The sequence below is a fragment of the Crocodylus siamensis genome, chromosome 1, assembly GCF_052110815.1.
Source record: "Crocodylus siamensis isolate JL-2025a chromosome 1, ASM5211081v1, whole genome shotgun sequence".
In the NCBI taxonomy this organism is placed as follows: Eukaryota; Metazoa; Chordata; order Crocodylia; family Crocodylidae; genus Crocodylus; species Crocodylus siamensis.
In genome coordinates this window covers 389,733,425-389,756,312 of record NC_143395.1, presented here as the reverse complement: position 1 = coordinate 389,756,312, position 22,888 = coordinate 389,733,425, and the positions used below count along the sequence as shown (strand labels likewise).

General features: G+C 40.1%; 1 protein-coding gene across 3 annotated transcripts in view; it reads left to right on the top strand.

Moving 5' to 3' along the window:
• The window catches only part of ELMOD1 (ELMO domain containing 1), a 55,830-nt gene extending 48,295 nt beyond the window's left edge, over window positions 1-7,535 (top strand). For all 3 annotated transcript variants that reach the window (XM_090029857.1, XM_090029849.1, XM_090029864.1), the window contains 2 exons: window positions 2,356-2,489; window positions 6,536-7,535. In XM_090029857.1, the coding sequence (XP_089885983.1) occupies window positions 2,356-2,489; window positions 6,536-6,708 (307 nt within the window). In that variant the 3' untranslated portion in view covers window positions 6,709-7,535. The remainder of the gene's footprint in view (window positions 1-2,355; window positions 2,490-6,535) is intronic.
• The last annotated feature ends 15,353 nt before the right edge of the window (window positions 7,536-22,888 follow it).

Below are 22,888 nucleotides of genomic sequence, written 5' to 3'. Positions count from 1 at the left end.
GCTGCAGTCTTTCCCTCCCTACTAGCGTGCTCACCTCACCCCAAATTTTGGTACCATCAGTGAATTTAAACAGGGTGCTTTTCACCCCATCGTCCAAATCACTGATAAAGAGATTGAACAGTGCAGGCCCAAGGACCGAGCCCTGGGGGACTCTGCTGCCTACTTCTCCCCAGGTCGAATATGACCCATCCACCACCACCCTCTGAGTGCGACCCTTCAGCCAATCTGCAGTCCATCTGACTGTAGGCATCAATGCCACAGTCACCCAATTTTTTATTGAGGATGGGATGGGAGATGGTGTCAAAGGCCTTGCTGAAGTCCAGAAAGACTACATCCATCATTCTCAGTGATTATTGATTAGATACAAATCTGTCCTTGTGTTAAAAATTTTATTTCTTCCTGCTTTAATTTTAATGACATTTCTGCACATACAAGCATAAGACAATGGCAGGTGTTTTAATCAATGCATGGCTAAGATAGCTAAGGAACAACTAATTGCCTATGCCTTGCAACAAAAAATGACTTGTCGGATACCCTGGAGATCTATGTCATTATATACTCGTATGAAGATCTGAATGTAATGGATCTCACTTTCAACATTCTCACACACATCAATTCAGGCTTATTTGCCCCCAAAAGTTACATCTGGGAATGAAGAACAGCATAGCATTTTTAGTTGCAATTTTGACATGACTGCATTACTCTGTGACTTTCTAAACTACTATCACTAGGAATAGTTTGTGACCTGAGCCATAAACAAGTAATATTTTAATACCAGTAGTAGAATATTTACTGGAACAATAGGGATGCCTTAAACTTCATTTCGGGTCTCAGTGTGTATATCCTCATTTTATTGCTGGCTGCTTCCAGCTTATTTATTTTTCTGTGCTTCTACAAGGGTTTTGAGACTGACTTGTTTAGTGAAACCAATTCTTCCTGCCTCCAACAAAAAGACTGATGTCATCCTATAGCAGTGGCTTGGTTTTCTTAAGCTAATGTTTTTATATGTTAAAGGTTACAAAAAAGAAAGGTGCTAAATATCCACTTAAGTTCCTAGAGGCATGTTTATAAAAGAAAACTAGGGAAAAATAGTTGCCTTATCACACCATAAAAGAAAAACATATTGGCTTCTTCCCCCTTCACATAAGCACGTGCTATGATCAGCTTCTGCTGCCTGAGAAATTCTGCCTTGTTCCCCATATTTCCACCCCCAAAAAGGCTGATTTTCCTTATGTTTATTTGCATCACAAGTTATGGAATAACTTCATTTTTCTTTGCCCATTTTGGCAATTAGTAAAATGCACCTTCTTAGATAATTGACTTTCTTAACAGTATAATATGAATTAATTGGAAAGCATTTAAAGTTTAACAGAGAACATCCTATTATAAATATACAACAATCCTTCTGTGAACTCAGAGACTTTTAATAAGTAGCCTTTATTCCTCCTCTACAATAGTGGTTTTTAAACTTCCTAGAGTCACGGAACCCTTCCATGTCAGTTCCTTTGCTGCAGAACCCCTACCCCTGGCTCCGCAGGCTGTGAGAGCTGACATGGAGCCAGGTGACCGAGCCCAGCAATAGCAGTGCACTGCCTTCTGCCCTGCTCTGCCATTACCCCCAGTTTCTTTTTTACAGAACCCCTGATGGTTATCAGGTTTAATAAAACACATTGTAAAAACCACTGCTGTACAAGAATGTTTCCCTGTTGCTTCAGTGAAAATGACTAGTTTAATGCCTAAACTATTTTTAACATGGCATGGGACATTATCATATATAGAATGTATGGGCATTTTTATACGTGCTCTGGGATGCAGCAATGGGCACTTTAATTAGTGAACTGTGCTGATTAAAAGCTCCCACATGTCACATGTATCAGCATCAACGTGCATCCCTGTGCTGAAAAAATGGTGGTGGGCACTTTGAACTAAAGCTCATCGTGTTTTATTTCAAAGTGCACCAGTCATTTTTTCAGCACGGAGATGTGCTGTGATTCTGATACATGTGATGTGGAAGGCTGCCGGAATGCATCAGTTTTCGTGCTCCAGCAGATTTGATCAATTGAGTCTGCTGTGATGCACTGAATTTCCAGCGCATCGGAGCAGTCTCCATGTTTGTGTATAGAAGCCCTGTTATTCTAGATAGTACATTTGTACTATAATGGATAAATATTCTCATGTGTTTACAATTTTAAGAATATCATTAGATAAAAGAGTAAACACAGCACTGAAGAATTAGCTATAAGTGTTAAATCCATTGTGCATTTGAGTTGATGCTAGTTGCTTAATTTCTTCAGCCTTTAAGCATCTAATAGGAAACGCTGGCAACTTCTTACAAGTGCTGCTCTTTTCTTCCAGTTACTCTTTTGCTATTGTTGGTATTAACATAACAGACCTTGCATACAACCTGTTGGTGAGCAGTGCTCTGAAGACCCATTTCTACAATGTGGCTCCAGAAGCTCCAACCTTGGCCCATTTCCAGCAGACGTTCTGTAAGTTTCCTTTGGATTTCCATTACCAAGTATACATATTTTTATTTTCTTCCTTTCGATCAGGAGTTTCCAAACTGAGGTACATGTACCCCTGCCCTGAGGGTATGTGAAACGTCGCTGGGGGTATGTAGGAGAAATTTTGTAGTGGGAGATTTAATTTTCATTGGAATAATTGGCTTCAAGGGGTTAAAATATAAAATGCATGCTGGTAGGGATACACGGGAAGCTGATAAATCTGGAAGATTTTCTTCACAATAAGAAAAGGTTTGGGAACGTGTGCTTTAGGTCATTTGAGGTTGGTGAATCACATGAAGCGCTGTTAGCACAGCCCTGATACTCGCATCCCAATCTCATTATCTTTGTAAGATTTGTTCCTTGAAGCATAGTTCTACTACTTGTACATTGTTCTACAAAATGGATACATGGTACAATCTGGGGGCTCTGAGGGGCGGGAATCTGGGAAGCCCAAATCAATGTGACCTTCCTATCTATGTAAATCAGTCCTCAGACCATGGAAGTGGATTTCAAAGGGTTTCTGTTATCTTCCCATCTGCCCTTCTTAGCAAGTTCTGTCATTTTACATCCACAGTTGTCCCCTCACCCTTGAATTTATCTTTTTTCTTTCCTTTGTTTCATTGACACATTTTTCCAACCGTGTCTCTTGAGCTGTACTCCTTGCATCCTCTCTGCGGTGCTTAAGTGCAATGCATATGTGATGGGGAAATCAGTACAGAGCAAGGCCTCAAGGTGATAAATGAGAGTGGTGAGCTGAAGCGTCAGGTTACTGGAATGCTTTAAAAAATGTAGTTTGGCAATAAATGCTCTCACTGTAAATATAGTCTTGGGATGGAAAACATGTCATGTATTATCTGAACTTAACATAATCGTGAATTGTGAAGTTCGTCTCAGTGCTGTGATGTTGGCAATACCAGAACCAGCCAGCTCACCTCATTTTCAAAGCTTTTGGTAATCCATTTTGCAGCTGCTGTTAGAGCCTTGAAAATGAGGGAAGATAGCCACAAAACTAACTAGCTTCTAATAGCAGCCCAATAGCTTCTAATAGCTAACTAAAGACTTCTAATAGCAGCCCTTTGACAGCTGCTTCCTGTTCACTGTTTATGGCACAGTTAGTTACAGGGGAATACAGGTAGTTACACAGTAAATAGGTGAGGCACAACTGGATGTTTGAGCACCCTGGGTGGCAGCAGCTCATAGGGCACTGTCAGTGGCTCCACTAAAGCGGCAGTGCAATGCAGCTGCTCTTATCCAAATACACAATAGAGATCCTGTTCCTACTGGACAACCTTCCAATATCTTATCTCAGTCAGTGAATTGTGAAATTAATTTTAGGTTTAAGGCAAACTTCACATAGAAATGGTTAATCAACAGTGAATCCAAGCATTTGAAATAGCTTTTCTCAGGGACAAAGCAGATTTTACTCTTTACACTGTGCATTGATTAGTTTCATCAAATAACTTTGCGATGTTCTGTTTTGTTCTGGTAGCAGCTGACCTGGATAAGACCATGTTTTCTCTTCAGTGTTGTGACAGCTTCAGAGTTTTGCCAACTCTTGTAACTAAGGAGTAATTTTTGCTCCAGCCACCAGGTGTCAGCCTTCTTCCGGCACAGCAAAGCTTTCTGTTCCCACCTGCTGTCCTACAGCTGCTTACTCCACTCCCTGTTTTGTGCATCTATCTAAGAGCTCCCTGGCCAGGCATGCAGAAGGAGTGCAGTGAGCATCCTCTCCCCTTAATTGATACAGGATTAAGAAGATGGGGTATGCTTTCTAGGATGGCTGAGTTGAGAGTAGGGGACTCTGGGAATAGGAGGGGCTGGAGTCATCCCAGAATGGGAGGACTGTGTGTGGTAATCATCTCAGGGTACTGGGAAGTGAAGAGGTGGTGTTTGGTCTGTCAGGGATTTGATCGTAAACAAAACCATCATTTCTTTTTAAAAAAATTTTAAGCAAGTTTCATGTTTAATGATGAAAGGGTAGGAATCAACTTTCTGAATGGTTTTTATTCGTGGCTGAGTTTGACAGCTCTGTATTCCTCTGCACTGTTTTTCCCTGCACTTTACAGTCATTCTAAGCTTCTACTGATTGAATACGGCTGAGAAAAACCGAGACGCAGTTAGGCTGCAGTAAGTTCCTGCAGGCTGTACGTCTCAATTGAAAGTCAAAATTACAGTGCTCAGCAAATACTCATTTTGGGCAAAAGCACTACAGGCTTTGACTTTCCAAGAACTGGAGCAAAGTCTCCTTATCCACACTCATCCAGGCCTCCTGGACTTCAATTGGGTTTGAATGGGTGGAGCCAAGTGCAGAATTTTGCCCAGTGTTCCCACACCAGTGCTGAAATCTGACATGGTAAGCAATGCCCTAAGCTCTACCTGAAGATCCTTTGGACCTATCAAAAATAATCACACACACAATACCAAGCCACTCTCCCTGCTGTTTAAATAACAATACCACTTTCTACCTACTTCAGTTTTTTAATTAAAGGGGTTTTAGATTATTTTTTTTCTTTCAGAGAAATCTCCCAGTTTTAGGAAGAGCATCTGACTGTCCCATTAAAATGGCTTAGTTGATCATCTCATCTTGCTATGCAGTGCGTAGCTTGTAAAAATTGGCTGAAGTGAAAAGAATAGAATAAGATGTTCTTCCAAAGTACAGGGGGAGAAATGTATATAATAAAGGAGTCCTATGGTATGTCACTCTGTTATGCTTGTTCATGATGTGCTAAAATAAATTGATAAGAAATTACATTAAAAAACTCATATGCCTATCTGCTTTTTTGAACAGTGACAGATGTATGCACATGCTTAGGGTGTATAGACTTTCAGTGTTTTGCTGGATCAGAATAAAGAAAAACCATTTGGATATGTATCTTGTTACCCACAAGCCATGCTGTTTCTTGACACAGGGCTTTATGCTGGCAAAGGTCCATGTCCAGAACACTGAAGGAAGTGACATAGGACTTCCAGATTGTCACAGAGGGAGCAAACAAAAATAAGTCTTAATTTGTCTTGTGTGCCTTGAAAAATGGCAGTTTTGAATAAACATCAGAAAATGTTTCTAACTACCATTTCCCCTGTGCAAGAGGCAGTTTTCAAGGCTAATATCTCATTTTTGCTCTTGGCCTTTGCCTAGCTGAGATTATCTGCAACAAGAATTTACCAGAATCCCTTAATTTGTTTAAAAATACATAAATGTAATATTATTTGACTGTTTCTTACAAAGATCCAATCTTTACATGTTGTTTTTAAAGTGCATGTTTGAAACGTATACATTAAATTGTGTTATATTAAAAAGCAAGGGCCTGTTCAATAAATGTTTTATAACAGACGTTTCCTTAAGGCTCATATTAAAAACAGCTTCTTTTTCACAGATGAAAATGAAATAAGCAAAGGAGACTGGGAACAGACTTAGTCTTATTAATAATGCCAACTCTCTTTATTTTTATACTCATGACTTTTTTCATGTTAAAGTCTATTTCATATTTTACTTCTCCAACCAAACGCTAACAGCTCATTAACTGCATGTCAGCAGATGAGAGAGTTACTAATTGTATTTATTGGAAAAAATGAGTAATAAATACATCGGCAAAAATTCAGTAATTTAAGTTTGTTAATGCTTTTCAAAAATGCTTTCCTAAAATCAGGCTCCAATTCAGGAAAAAATCCCTAGTCATTAAAGCTTTTTAAAATACACAATTAAATATTATCCTGAATTGAGGCTCCAATCCTGGTGTCACATAAATATACTTTCCGTGATTAGGAAGTGAATTATGCTAATTACATTTCTGTTGCTAACGTATCTTTGCAAGTGACTTTCTTTAATTACTTCAAGAAACATCTTGAAGGCATTTTTTATGTGGGTATGCTCTGTTCCTTATTTTCTTAGTATGTCATGAAATACGTCAGACTTGCCCGGACACCACAGTGTCCATTATAATTTCTAACTGCAGTATTTGCTGTTCTCTACATAAGAGGGACTAGGTTTTGCTACCTTCTAATTTCTTAAATATTCAAATATCTTTTATTAGGTTACTTGATGCATGAATTCCATAAATTCTGGATTGAAGAGGATCCACTGGACATAATGGAGTTTAATCGTGTGAGAGAGAAATTTCACAAGCGAATCTTAAAACAACTCCAGAATCCAGATATGGCTCTGTGCCCTCACTTTGCTGCCTCAGAAAGCTTAATCAACATGTAGTCATTCAACTGATTTGATTTGAAAACACTGCCTCACTCTTGTATTAGATCACAGTTTAGACCATCACTGACATGCTGAATGACCATGGCGATTGTATGCATGCTTTTTGGTGCATTATTCATCTATTTTTGTCATAAATACTAGATCCCCTGGCACTTGTCTTTCCAGGGGGTTTCTCATTAAACGGGTGCTCATATTGCGGCATTATGCAGTGTTACATTCTGAATTCAGTGTTACATTCAGGTATTGAGAGTTTTCTATTTTTTTAGACTTTTTCCCATAATTTCTCATTGAATTGTATTTCTCTTGCTGTGTTTTGTATATGTGGAATCATTAGCTGGATCTTGTACTGTGCAAGCTTTTTAACTTATTGATATGTTTTATGACAACTATTGACATTTCAAGCAAAGTACATGTTTGGACCTTATCTAGAAGATAATGTATGTAACCTTAATCAAATGCAGACGCACACATTAAAGTCCAGATTTTTCCATGCAACCATATGTGCTTCATGAAAAATTAATGAGGCTTATGAGATACAAACTTCAGTGGAAACCAATTTGTTTAAAATATGCAGAATTTCAATAGGACTCCACAGCTGCATGAATCCCAAATAAGCTGAAGACTTTATTGCATTTATAGTGAAGAGAAAATACATTCATCATAACTGAATACTGGAAGGGGTCACCTTCACAAGAGGTTGCATAGGGCGAGGACTCCCTCAAGCACATCTAAATTCTGGTGCACTGCTTTGGAAATGAGAGGGTTCATATTTCGCATATCAGTGGGTGACATGATTTGGTAGTGTGCTGCTTGGCACTTCAGGGGAACAAATAGAAAAAAAAATACTGAAATGTTTGCTTTGTGGTGTTAACTCTGGTCCTAAGAACTATGAGAAATAATTGAATGGGCAGGTTTAGAAGAAAAACATAATAGTTTCCCAAGACTGCTTTAAAAATATAGGGAAAATTGATTTTTTTAAAAAGTGTCTGATGCTCTGATGATGTGTAGCATACGGAATAGTATTTGCCATGGCATTTCATACCCATGGTATTTTTTTACCTTCTAAACAATCAATTTTAGTATTAGATGTTTGTGTAATCACTTGCATACTGAGATTAAATTTTGAGGATTGCTCAATGACTTGTGAATTATATGAATAAATTATATGTCATTCTAAAGAGGAAAAGAGCGTGGATTTTATTTCTAAGGTACGTAATAAATGCTTCTCTGCTTCCATGGACTGAGTGGGAGGGGTTATAATCGGTTTAGAGGTGCCTGTCCTTAGCAAATGTGAAGAGCAATTTGGGTCTGGTCCAGAGCTCCTTAAAGATTTACTCTTATGCAACTCTTACTGTGGACTCTGATATGTTTTACAGCAGACTTTGTCAGAGGATCCCAACACTGTTCATGAAGGGGCACTTGATGGGTGGGACAGTTACGTTGGACATCACTAACAAAATGAGTCTGTGATGTACTACTTTTATGTTCACTACATGTAACGTGAAATGCCTGATGTATACAGTGTTACCCAAAGGAGAATCACATGGCTGCTGCTATAGTTTGTCAGTTACTACTGAATTGCCACTGGATACAGCCTGGCCAATCAACTGGTTCTGTCAAGGGCTGCCACTATTAAAAAGGCCATTTGCAGGCCACATAAAGGCTCACAGGCTATGAGTGGCATATGGGCTACACTTCAGAAACTCCTGCCCTCAATTCTTTATAGAGGTAGTTATTCTTCCAAGTTGATGTGACCAGACACTTGGAAGAGGATTAGCTTTTTCAAAAAGGTTCTTGTAGATTTTGATGCTGTCATTTCAGTGCTTCACAGAAATAGTACAATATGGATCACAACTCCTACTTAGAGGTGGATCGTGCCATGTTTTCATAGGCAAAACTCCCATTGGCATTGGGATTTTTCTCCAGTGACCTTAGAAACCAGACAGAATTGGAACCCCCAGCATCTCTTGCTTATAAGATTCACTAAAACAAACATTTCTGATTATTTCAGAACTTGGTAGGCAGCAAGTTGGAAAGAGGCTGCCTACAACACTAGAATGAGTATTGACACCTATACATATCAGAACCTGCTTTTGAAACTTTTTTTTTTCCTTGCATCAGTCTTGGGGTAAGAAAAACATCAAAAGTAGGGGCCAAGGCTATAATTTTTGTTGCTTTCAAACTCCACTGCTTCCTTCATCCTCAGTCTTACTCATTTTACAAAACTGAAGTTCAGGTTGAGTATTTTACTCCTAGTTGCAGCCTGTTGAAATTTTAAAACAAATTATTTAATCTTCTATTTAAATTTATGCGGGGGAGAATCTAGGTTAACATTACCTTTTTAATGGTGTAACCTTCACAGCACTAGTGTGTTACATCCCAAGGTACTCTCTGCATTTTAGTTTAGAGGTTGCATGTCAGGTAATACAGTAATGATCTGAATGTTTTGGATGATTAGTTCTGTCTCTTAAGGAGAGCATTTCCAGAGAAATGGCTTTGATTAAGCTAAATATGTAACTCCTTTTTTGCCTTGGATACCTGTCATATTCTTATTAGACCCTGTGAATCCTGTCCCCTATTTACAGTCTATCTTTTACCTCAATCTTGAGCTGCATCCTTGTGTTCTTCCAATTCCTGACTCACCTCGTACTAAATACAACATTGCTGCTCAATGGCAGACAATATATCCTTTGTTAGACCAACTAAATAGTTGGAAAAATTGTTCTTTACAAGCTTTAGGGCATAAACACCCTTCTTCAGGCATAGGGAGTATCTGCTGGTGTTCATATGCTCTCCTGGGTGGAATAGAAGCTTAAGGCAATATGCAAAATGCAGGTCTGTGAAAATTCAAATGTGTGGCAGGGAAGATCAGAGGGGATGGGAGTTAATAGGTGAGAAACAGGTTGGGGGGAAGGGAATGTTGACCTGATTATAGAATATAGCTGGTAAAATGTAGCGGTTACCTGGGGTTATCAGATGGCAGGCAGATTATAATTGCTGCTCAGTGTCAGGATAGTTCTGCATTGTTAGAAGGAAGTGGTTAAATGGGATACATGTCAGCTTTGTTCTCACCTGGATCAGAAGTGAAATCTTGGCACAAAAGGAATTAGCTTGCTTTTGCTAGCTTAGGCTCTGTGCATCCCCTGACTGGTGGTGTTTCTTTTTTTTAGGGGAGTAAGAGGGATTTGTCTTGATGTACATAACATTTTATTACATGTTTGTACTTTTTTTGCAACCTGGGACCCAACCATGGCTGTGCCCTTTTTGGTGCGACAGCAGTGTAAATGTTAAATATGAACAAAATGTGTCATCAGCACTCCTAAATCAGCCCCAGAGACAGTGATGCCTAGTGGCTGAGCACTGGATTGCAAATTGGGAGCTCCTCAGTGTAAATAAGTCAGTATGACTAGGGACAGACATTCAAAAAGCCTGAGCCTGAATTGATTCAATGTTTTCAGGATAGTCTAACCTAGCTAGGCTGAACCGGTTTGCTAACTATACAAACATTCCCTTTGGACTGAGAAAATTCAGACACATGCCTGCAGTGACTAAGGCTAGAAGCCAGGGGACACTAGAGCACTCCTCCCTTCCCTTCCCATGTCTGAGCTGAGGCAGGGTGTGGCTAGGCCCTGGCAGGACACTCTAATTAGGGAGGGGTTCCCCCCACCCCTCCCTGCTCTTGACCAGCCCAGCAGGGAGTTGATAACACAGTGTTTATCAGCCCATCAGGAAACCAAAAGCCTCTCTCATTAGTTCAAGCTCTTAAACAACTTCTTCCAAGGAAGGAACACAAGGACATTACCAGCTACCTGCTGATTAGCTCCAAAAAGCCCTGTCCTGCCTGCCTTTGTCCTATCTGCCTTACCTCTTAGCATTAGTTAGCATACCACATGCTGGCTAAGGTCTGTGGTGTGAGAGAGGGGAGGGTAGAATCCCCTTAAGCAGGTGGAACGGGGAGTGCTAAGGGGTATTAGGAAGACGCGCCGACCCTACTGTGCCTGCCATCTCTGCCAGAGCTCCAGCCAGGGCACAGAGGGGCAGGGCCAGCCTGTTGTCTAGAGCAAAAACCCCTGCCAGGTTTGGTTTAAATTAAACCAGGAAGGGGTGTGGGACAAACATTCATAAACCAGTTTAATCCAAATCAGTTAAGTCTGATACTTCATTCAACCAGGTTTATGTCAAACTGGTTTCAGCCATTTTCAAACTGGTTTATATGCACTGAACGTCTGTTCTGTTACAGTTTTAAATCAGTTTCTGATCACTTAAACCAGTTTATGTGTAACGTCTGTCCCTAGCCTATGGGTCTGTTGCTTACCTCTGAGCTTTTCAATACATATGAGGATGTCACTTGCATGTGTAAAATGGCAGACTCTTCCTGTTGAAGAAAGCAGCACATCTTGCCACCAATTTAAGCAGCACATCTTTCCATCAATTACAGAAAACTGAAAAGCCTTAAAAAGCTTAATCCCTTTGAGCTGATATTGCTGTTTCACTGCTTGCATTTTTCTGCATTTTTCACTTTTGTTTATAGTCTGTTTCAGGATTTCACAGCAGTGGTGCCAGTACTTCAGGAAAACATGTTTGCAGATACAACAATGAATTTATTTTAAAAAAAAATTAGATTTTCCCCTCTAAACTGTATGTACAAAATTGGATTTTATATATTCAAATCTATTACATATATTCCAGTTTTCTGTGATTACCCTGATGTTTCCATGAGACTTAATTTCCTGTTTTTCTTTTCCCAGCCTCATTGGTGCTTCCTTCATGGAACTGAATGTTTTCGTCTTGCATATTCCTTTATGTGAAATAGACAATGGGGGTTATTTATTGATAAACCTTTTGCTTAAACTTCTTTATATTGGATGTATTTTTGCTTGATGTTAACTCCTCATCATGAGCAGGAGGGAAGGAAGATAGAAACATTTTAAGAAGCGGTTTCATTTTGCCAGATTTGAACATTAATAAAATTGGGCTTACTGTTTACTAAAGCAATCACTGCTTTATTCATGGCATGCAGAACAGTTAAAGTTGTAAAATGCTAATTTTGCTACATATTAGCAGAAGTGAGCCTTAGATTCAAGTTCTATATACCACTACAGCCTTCACCCTATCAATTAGAAGAACAGGTTTTTATGGTTAGAAGGGATTGTTGCAAACATCTACTCTGACCTTATCTGTAACATAGGCCATGGGATTTCAACAAGTGAAGTCAGAATCTCCAAGTTAGTGGCTATTTGTTAATAAGCTGTTCAAGCTTAGATTCCTATACTAAATAATGCACTAAATATCATCTCACTATGACTTGTGTCCAGCTAACATTACTTGAGTTAAAAGGATGCTTAGATAGAACCTGGAGACTATTACCAAGTGTTCTTGAAGTGTACTAAAGAGCTGTGAAATGAGTGTATCCCTGTAAAGCTTCTTTCCACTTTTTCTGCATCAATCGATGATCCCAAGCAGCTTTGTATTGCATAACATAACCTTTCTTGGGCTCTCGCACACAAGAATAACCGCAGTATTGAAAGGTTTAGCGTGATGATGTGATGCTGAAATGTCAGCACAGATCGATTGATGGATTAGTAATGGAGAGCCTTGTATGTTAAGATGTTTCATACACTTGTTTCCTGTGTGAAAGAACAAAAGTTTCCCAAATTTCATGCTACTGCGTAAAATCTTTGACCCAAATGCATTCTGTTAGTGATGTGAATTGAAATTATCTTCTGGACTTTTAGGGTATTCATTGTCAATGGGCAATGAATTCAGCTCCCTTAAATGATCAGTTCTATATTGACTGCTATGGAGCTGTGACAGATCATGCAGGCTGAGGATCTGCATCCTTCTTGTTTGATTATAAGCGTGAGTGGGGATGTTGCTATTGTTAGCATCAGCCTTTCATTAGCTTTTTTTTTTAGGATTTTATTAATCTGTTTTTGTTTTGCCCAATAGTCAGATGGTTATTTTCACTCTTGGCTATTGCTAATAACACCCTGCCCCCAACTTCTGGAACGAAATTAATTTATTTCTCTCTTACTGGTATCAGTCTAATATTAAACAAAATAGAATGTAATACTTGTCTCTGCTGCATTAAGTCTTGGAAGCCTATCCCACTTGGCTTCTTCTCACAGTAGGCTTGGATTGCAGAGCTATATTGGAGAGTTGCCTGAGTGGGCTGGAGGAGGAGATGTTTCCTTCATCAACTTGAGCAATCAGTTGATTCTAAAAAAACGGCCATAATTATGCCATCTGCCCAAAATGACCTTGCAGGAATGATGATGAAGAGGAAGCTGTGGCTGGAGCAGTGCCCTGTTAATGCTGTAAATTGAAATTACTGCAGACTTTTGGAGTAGGAAGTGTGGCATGGACTGTGGAGCTTTGGGAGCTGGCTGAGATCTGGGCTGGTGAATGTATGTCGCTTCTTAATGTTGTTGCTGAATTGAAGGGCACTTTTACACGTGCTCCAGGAGAGAGGAGGGTGTTAATTAGTGGTTCCAAATGCCGCTCTAATTAAAGCACTGCAGCTTCTAATGTATCAGCATCCCCATGCTTCTAGATGGCGGTGGGGATGCTTGAAATGAAGCTTGTTCAGTGCAGGAGGCTGCTGGTTATTACCATGCTCCAGCAATCTGCTCTGATGCACTGTAATTAAGGCGTGTCGGAGCAACCTCCCAGCACATCTACAGGTACCCCAAGAGACCACCAAAGATGTGATATGGGATATGCTGCCCACTGCCCCTTCCCACCCCCGTTGGTTATGTAAGAAGTAGTGGCTTTGAAGAGGTTCTGTTTCCATTTCTGTCCTGTTTGGGGCATAGTTAGTGTGTCACTTGTCACAATGCAGTTTTCTTTTTGCCCTTTTATTTTATTATCTCTATGAAAACAATAATCCTGTTGCATGCTGATCCACAGTTTGATATCTATGGTTTGCTCTGTGTGCAAGCTGAGGAGTAAATAGCAAGTTGTATCCAGTTCTACCTTGTCTGTGTAGGGAAGCTACAGATCTTGATTGCCCCTATGCATGGTCATATTAAATCAAAGGCTTCCTCCGTATCTAATACAATTTGTGGGGTGGGTATGGTTTGTTTGCCCAACTCACCCACCTATCTGTATCCTACAGAAGGCTGTGTAACAGCTAGAATTATGAACATAAGACTACTACTCCTGGAAAGCTCCCCCATTGCTGATCTGCACAATGTATGGTTTAATGTTACTGTATAGAGCTTGTTTCAGCTTTTACAGGTCTATAACTGCCTAAATGACTTGCAATTTCTATTTTAAATTGGATTTTGGTCAAATGTGAGTCGGAGTTTTATAGTAATGAAATCTCTTGGCTATGTTAAGAAAAACAGTGCAAAATGTTTATGTATGCTGGTGGAGGGTTTGCCTATGTTGGCTTCTCAGTACAGCTAAAACTCACATGAATTATTGAAACATGTTTTGCAGAAAACAGTCCTAAAATGCATCAGATAAGGAATTAATTATTCATTATGTTCCTTAGTTTGTGGCTATGCAGGTTTTATATAAGACTTCCAAAAATTAGATGGGAGTTCATCTAGAGTTTGTAGGAAAATGCTGGCATTGGTCATATGCATTTTCCTGTGAGCTGAATGTATACAGATAAGGTCATTACTTATTCTAGCAAAGTCAACATTCTTTTCAATCTATAACTGTAATTAGAAAATACAAAGCCAACCATAAAACTCAAGAGCAAGCCTCATATGAATCAGCCTGTGTCAGACCACTCTTCCCTAAATGTGAGCAGTAATCCTTTGCCCACAATGCAATTCACTATAATTGTTTTCACCACCTAGGAGTTGACATAAATTTTCCCTGTTTCAGTTAGAACTATGCTTCAGTCAGGGCTATATCAACTCAGTAAGTGCTACTGGGAATACATCCCTCTTCTTCAGGAACGTAGTCTATATAAGTAATCCAGCTGTTGCTGTCCCATGGTCAGAGCAGAGGTTGTGTGTGTTTCTGTTAGGTATAACAGCACACCGAGAGTCACTGGTAAAACCAGTCATAGCTCCTCAGATGCCTGGACCCTATTTCCTTATTTTAGCCATGAGAGAACCTTCTGAAAGGCAAGATGGTCAGAATTGACTTCACGGGCCATCGGTGCTGCTTCCTGATGATTTGGAAGGATCTTTGTTGAGAGAGGTAACATAGGTAAAACTCTCATCTGGCACTTCATCATCTTCTGTTTGTCTTGGTTGCCATAACTGCCTCATGCTTGGTCTACCAGAAGGCTACTTTACTTTTCCCATCAAAGACTGTAAAATCCAGCTGATGTCACCTTTTGGACCCTGTCATTCTTCTCTCACTTCTAATCTCTCCCTTAGGTAACAGCTGCCATTTAGCAGATAAGCTGCTTCAGGCAGGGGCTCTGTCTTCTGTCTAGCATGCTGGGGTCCTAATAAATAATAGGCTAAATATCCCCCAGTCTCTTTTTTTATCTGCCTTCATGCCCTTTTCCTGTAGCCCTGGTGCCTGTAACTGATCCAGCATAACTCCCCACTCTCCTCAAAACAAACTTTCTTCTGAAAAGGCCTCTTAAAGTCAATTTACTCCTTTCAGAACATGTGGGGGTGCATGTCAGCACATGGACTTCAATTAAACTAACCAACCCCCAAGATGTGAGCACTGAAATCCTTAGCTCACACGTTATTTTAGTGTGAGAGACACCATTCTGCCCAATACTCTGGATAATGAAATAAAGGAATCCCTGAAGCTAAAGTGTGACCTTTTACAGCTTGAACTAAAGAGCCAAGGCTCTGTAACAGCTCCTTTCCTATGTGGAGTGAGGTTGTAATAGGCGGTCATTAGTAGTTATGTTCACCTTGCTTCTCTTTTTCTCTCTTTCATTCTCCTACACCTAATGCTTATCTGTATTCCTCCTTTAGACTGGCAGGAAGTAGATCACGATGGCACCTTAGAAACTAACTGGCTCAGAGAGGCATGAACTTTCCTAGCTAACAGCCTACTCCATTTGGTGAAGTAAGGCTGCTGCCTGCAAAAGATCATGCCTCTCTCAAACATTTAGTCTCTAAGGTACCACCCTTCCTCCCTTCTGCCTGACTGCAGACTACTATGGCTAACTACCTTGCCTCTGGACTCTAAATTTTTGAGGGGTTTTCTTTGTCATTCAAGTACCATGAAAGCAATACAAGGCAGGTTTAGGATTGTTGCTTTCAGCACCTTGGCTAGCTCTCCTTCCTCCTGCCTCTAAAGCAGTGGTCTCCAAACTATTTTGATCGCACACCCCTATCAGTTAAAAATTTTTGAGCACGCACCTCCAATATATGTATATTTATTTATTTATAAATTATATACATGTACTACTAGCGTACTGTACGTGACACATGACCGTCTGACATATGGCCCAGGTGAGGGTGCCAGTGTCAATCTGTATATTAAATATTAGTAAAGCTTAATTTCTTTCTTATTTTTTAGATAAAAAATAAATATAAATAGAAGTTCTAATATTTTCTTCCTGCACCCCAATGGATCATCTTGCGTGCACCCCACTTTGGAGACCACTGCTCTAAAGGATAAACAAAGTACAAATACCTGCAGTGTTATTTTTTTCCCCATAGTATGTGGGGAGGAATCTCTAATCTCTCTCTATTCTGTACAGATGAACCACAGATCAATTGCATGTATTCCCCTTGGGTGGACTGACCTTTGAAATGTAGGTCTCCTGTCTCATTGAAAAGTCAGCATGTCGAATTATTTTTATGTTGCAGAAAATGGCTGTCAAATAAAGGCTTGTGCAAACTATCAAGAAAACTGAAGATCCTCCCATAAGAGCTTTCATTACTGTATTTAATTTCTTCTTTAATGCTTCCCTCTTGTCATATATTCCCCTTTTTCACTCTCTTGATAACTCAGCTGTTGAGAACTGAAACCTTTGGAGCCTCAGGGATGGAGTTACCTTGATTCTTTGCTACAGTAGCATCTGATCTAGAATAGCACCCTGTGCTTGAGAGCAAAGCAAACTGCACTCATCCCTTCCAACCCAGCTAGGATCACCAGAAGCCTTTTTGTTTAATGCTAACTATCCCAGTTCTTAACATGCTAAATCTGTAAAGGATATAATCCGTTTCTAGTTTAGAGTGGGAGTCCCTTTCCTCCTCCTGGTGTACCAGCAGGTCATTTGATAAATACTTCCTAATTTACTTGTTGGATGCTCAAAAGTATTTAGTGTTGGAAGAAACCCCCTGTAATACTTCAACTGTTTACAGCAACATCCAGGATTCTGCGGTATGTTGCAGTGACATTGTGAATGCTTATAGTAAACATCTGCTAGTAGAAATGTGGGGGGGTGGGTTTAGTGTGACAATAGCCAAAGCCTTTTTGCCCTTTAGAAATTTAAAGTGTCTCTCATGCTTCACAAAATGATCTTTCATTCCATTAAAGAGCATGAATATCAGAAAATCTATATAGTAATTTTCCATCTTTACAGGATCATCTCTCTCTTCAATATGCTACTCACTTAAAATTACCACAGTGATACTTTAGCATGGCAAGCTGCTTAACAAAGTATTCAGGAGTTATCACTGATGAGTGTTTTCATAAGGAATTTGACGAATGAAGTCATAACTATAAAACAAGAAATATAAGAAAGCCAATAATAATGTGAAAGAAATATGGTGCAATCATTTTACAATAAAGGTAATTAATATTTGGAGCAACGTGCCTAGGAACTGGTGCATTCTTTCTTATTTGAAGTCTTTTTCTCAAGATTGGATATCTTCCTAAAAGGGGTGTCATAGCTCAACCGATTGTTTGGACTTGATGCAAGACTACTTTGGTCTATTATGCAGGAGGTCAGATCAAATGATCAGAATATGATCCCTTTTGACTTCAGAATCTCTGAATCTGCCTCTCCCCTAGGAGCTGAAAACAAAGAGCCTGTAGCGGAACATTTGATTTAGCAACTAAAGAAACACAGAACAATGTAGTCTAAATGAGACTTTGCTAGCATTTGGCATAATGCAAACACATTCTGAAATGAAAGGAATGCAGGACAGGGAGGACATAAACAGTGTATGAGTTCCTAATGTTTCATCCTTTCTGTTCTTTGCTGCATGAAAGCAATAGGTCTATTGCTACCTTCCACACTAAACTTTCATTCATATGATGCAGGATTAGACTTTTACTCAAAGCCAAGCCACAGGAAGACTGGGTCATTTTTGTCTGGGTTAAATTTGTGTAGCTCCATTGAAATCAGTTGAGCATATGGCCCATTATCCATAGAGATAAAGCTGTCTAGTCTCTTCTGAAAGACTTTGTTTATTTCTGTTGAGATACTCAGATATTGGCAAAAATATGGGATAAGGGACATCATTTTTAAAATACCTATCTCAAAGGTGTATATATAATTTTAAATATAGGAAACTGGCTGGGAAATGTTTAAATACTTCAGCAAAGAGACGTACACTCCAAATCTGTCCTGGGTTATTGATTGGTTCCATAGCTTAGATTGGAAAAACGAGGTCATTCCAACTGGGTAGTTAGCATTGTATAGATATGCTGATATGTAATAATAAAGTGCAAGGCCAGAGGCATGTCAAGTACATGAAGGAATGTGCAGATTCCCAAGACATGCATCAGGAAATAGTCCAGGTTTGCATAGCCTATGGCACAAATGTATAGAGTAGGAAAGCTCTTTTTAAGGGAATGAGAAGACTGTTGTAGATCAGGGTCAATGGTGAGTGCTTTGACACCCTAGAATCTCAAGCAGTATGCCACCTGGGCTGCACACCTTCCACGTCTTGTTGTAAATGGTCAAGACAGCAGTGTAGAAAACAGAATGGAGTGTGATAGCTCCCAAGGGTGGTTTATGGTATGTACTACTCTTGATAGTCTCAAGGTAAAAAGATTAAAGGCTACTGACTCCTTTCCTAGGAGACAGAATGTAACACAAAATGAAAAATGTGACATTTGGACCAGGATTTCAGTTTTCCTGATAGCTCAGGCTCACCCCACAGTTGGGGGTGGGGGGAAGGGGGAGAAGTGTAGTAAGATGTACAAGCTTCAATGATCTTGGCAGCTGAGTTCATTACATGTGGTAACCAAAGTTACTTACTGGGTGCATCTACATGTGCAATTAGCACACCTGAATAAACTCTGGCGCAGTCTGCACTGGAGTTTATTGCTCCCAGGCATGCCATTTGCATGTGCACCTGGGACCACAGCACATTGTGCCAGGACAGCACAGCCCCAACTGGCTGGGGGCCAGGGTGTCAGCCTGCCAGGCCCAGGGCTGATCCCCCTCTTGGCTCTAAGTGCTGTGGAGGGGCTGGCTGGGGAACTAGGGTGCTTCAGTGTGGGTCTAGCCAGCAGGCAGCCCCCACACTGAAGCACCCTCATGCCCCAGCCAGCCTTGTCCACATCTACACATGTACTGTAGCAGAGTAAATAACTCTGCTGTATGATAGTACTTGTGTCTGGCAGTACTGTTCTATGGTAAAGTTGATTAGTTTATTCCATCCTAATAGCACATGTAGATGCTGATGTTTTACTGTGGAGCTAATTAGGCAACTGTGGTAACTGTGTAGACACACCCACTGTAGAAAAAGGGAGGATATGAACATGCACAGCTAAGTTTTGTGCCAAAACTAAACTCCTTACACTTCCCTAGCTTATTCCCTATTATGAAGAACTATTGCAAAGCTGTCTGGTATAAAGAGTCAGTTGGTGTGAACTGGAGTAGTTACACTGTAGTTACACTGGAGTAGTTACATTTGTGTAGTTACACTGGCTTACACCAGCCAGGGATCTGCTGCAGTGTGCATAGAAAGTTAATGGATGTATGAAACAGATTCTTGCTTTAAAAATACTGTAATCTCTGTTTAGAAGCTGACAGCTGAATCTTCTAACTCGGGTCAGAGTTGATTGGCATGACCATCTGGTTTTTATGGACTTGGGAAAAATGCCAAAGGGATTTCTAATACAGAACATTAAGAAAATAACCTATGGGTAAATGCTGTGTATGAGGAATAAACCATCTCAGCTGCTTAAGTGAAGAACGATTTAGTGCCCTTTCCATTATAATCAGATACTGTCAGCATTTGTCAGACTTCTGATCTTATTTAACTCATGCCACAAGGAAGAACAATCAATTGCTCTGAAAAGTTCGTCTTTGATTGAAAAGATGTTCTATTGCCTTTGGGGCATTTCCAAACATAGTTGTATAAATAGAACCGCTCTTCAGTTGCTTTGTGCTGAGGAAGTTAAATGTTCTTAAGATTTTCTCAGTGTAGTTGAGAGAGAAAGTATATGCCTAACCAGGGATTCTTAGTCAAGGAGACATGGCACTGTGACAGCATTTGAAGGGTGCTACCAGGAGAGGAGAGAGAAGCAAGATAAACACAGGCTCCAGTGAGGATATGAGTGAAGCTCTTCCCTGCCAGTTTCCCCTCTTCCTTCCCAGCCCTGTTAAGCAGTATAATAAATACATTACTTTTTTAAATGGGGTGCTGCTCAATTCACAAAAGTTATACGGGGGCCTCAAAGCTAAATAGGTTGAGAACGGCTGGCATAAGCAGTCAGATTATCTTGATATATTCTGTAGATCCTATCAGAAAATGTTTCCCACATCCACCCCTTAACATAATTTGCCAAACACGAAAAATTAATCTAAATTTTCCAAAGGCAATTTCAACTTTGAGGGAAAATTTGCAAACTGAAAACTTCTGGCCATACAAAAAAAAACCAAACCCTCATTTGTAAATACTGGTGGTATTTGAAGTTGTAGTTCCATGATCTTCTTAACCCATGATACATAGATTCACAGATTGTAAGAGGCTGGAAGGGACCTCGCAAGATCATCAGGTCCAGTGCTCCCTGCACTAGGCAGGAAAGACAACTGGGGTCAGGTGACCCCAGCAAGGTGATCATCCAGTCTCCTCTTAAAGATTTCCAGGGTAAGTGATTGTACCACCTCTGGAGGGAGTTTATTCCACAGTCTGGACACACTGACTGTGTTTTCCTAGTGTTAAGCCTGAAATGATCTTCCAGGAGTTTGTGGCCATTACTCCTGGTTTTCCCCAAGGGTGCCCTGGTGAACAGTTTTTTGCCAAGCCCTTGATGTATTCCCCTGATATAGCAGTAAGGCTGCTACCAAGTCTCCCTCTCAGCCTTTCCTCATATGGCTTGCCTTGCAAGTTTCTGATCATACAGGTGGCTCTTCTCTGAACTCTCTCAAGCTTTTCCATGTCCTTGTAGAAGTGCAGCGCCCAGAACTGGACGCAGTACGTCAACTGCAGTCTCACCAATGCTGAGAAAAAGTGGAAGTATCACTTCCTTGGTTTTGCTTGAGATGCATTGGTTGATGCATGCCAGAGTATTGTTTGCCCTGCTGGCTACAGTTTCACACTGATGGCCCACGTTCATACGGTGGTCTATTATTACCCCTAGGTCCCTTTCAGTCATGGTGCTAGTCAGCTTGGCACCACCATGTCTGTAAGTATGTTGGGGTTTGTTCTTCCCCAGATGGAGCACTTTACACTTCTCAATGTTGAACTTCATCTGGTTCCAATCCGCCCAACTTGCCAGCCTGTCTAGGTCTGCCTGTAACTGTAGCCTATTTTCAAGTGTGACCACGCTCCCCCATAACTTGGTGTCATCTGTAAACCTAGCCAGTGAGCATCCTGTATAATCTGACAGATGTAACATGGCCAGGATCCCAGCCAATAGAACAAAAATTGGGATATGGTGCAAATGACAACAGCCATGAAAGACTGTAGCCAAATAGCTGAATCAAATATTTTCATCCTCAGGAAACTGCTCTTGATTTTCCAGCTGCTGTAGCTGTGTTGGTCTGCAGGCAGAGTTCTAATTATTTTTGCCAGACAATGATATAATATTCTATCACATATCAATGTGTGGGACAAAGGTGCATCCAGAAAGTTTTTCTTTTATTTGGAAACAGAAAGATAGTGTTTGTAATAGTCAGAATGTGTGGCATGCTTTGTTAGGCATAGGAAGCCAGTCTATCACACTATCCAGTGACACCGTGCCAGTAATACCCTGCTGTGTTTGATGGCCTGATTCAACATGGACATTGAAATCACCCAGGTAACGTCCTTCAGTACCCGAGGAAAAATACAGTCCGCATCATCCATCTCTAAATCTAATTATCTTAGATTTAACTATATCTCCTGTTCTTTACCTGGTCCATAATTACTTCTGGTAACTTTACTCTACAAGTTAACTCACCACTTCCTTTTTTTTTTTTTAAGTAATCACATTCATTAACACAATGAAGTTAAACCAAAGCAGTGGTGCTAACAAATATATAACTTAGCCTGTATCTACTTCTTTTCCAGACCTGAAAAATCTCTTTTTGTGCATGAGAGCTTACCTCCTATCTTTCTCAACTACAGTTGATTCAATAAAAGATAATTCCCCACCTCACAAATCCCGCATCTCACATGTTCACTACTGCAATGCCTAATCTTACAAAGATATAAAATGTGTAATATGATCACTAAAGAATACCTTTGGAAGTTTCTATCTCTGACTGGCTTTCCTAACGAATTTCCTATAGTGGTTAGACAATTTCAGGCTGGGATAGGAACATGAATGATGGAAGACAGGAATAACTCCATGGTCTCAATACAGCTAATCTAGTGACTACTAATGGAAAACTATTTAATCCTAGATGGTTGCAAGTAGATATGGTGGTGCTGGAGGAACTTGTCTGCAAAATTCTGTTTACCCAATGAATCAATACAGTAATGATGATCAGAGCTGGAAACAAAAAGCGCATCATCACAAATATGGAGCCAAATGCTCAGTGATGATCAACTCTGAGAACCAGAAATGGTTCTCAAACCACATGGTGTAAATTTGTCAACTTTGAAAATTAGTGCATCAGGGCTGTAACCATATGTTCTAGACAGTATCTTATCAACCACCACAAAATTTATCTGAAAATTTATCTCAGCCAGGAGATGAAACTGAAGGATAATGACAATGGTAACAACCTTTTGACTAGATCAAAGGTGGTAAATTGTTCCTTGTATGATTCAACCTCTACTGTTATCCGCAATAATAAGAATAATGCATCCAATCCAGCGGTGTATGATATGTTTCTTATCATGTTATAGAGTCATACATTGTTAGGGGCTGGTAGGAACCTTGCAGATCATAGGGTTGAGCCACCCCT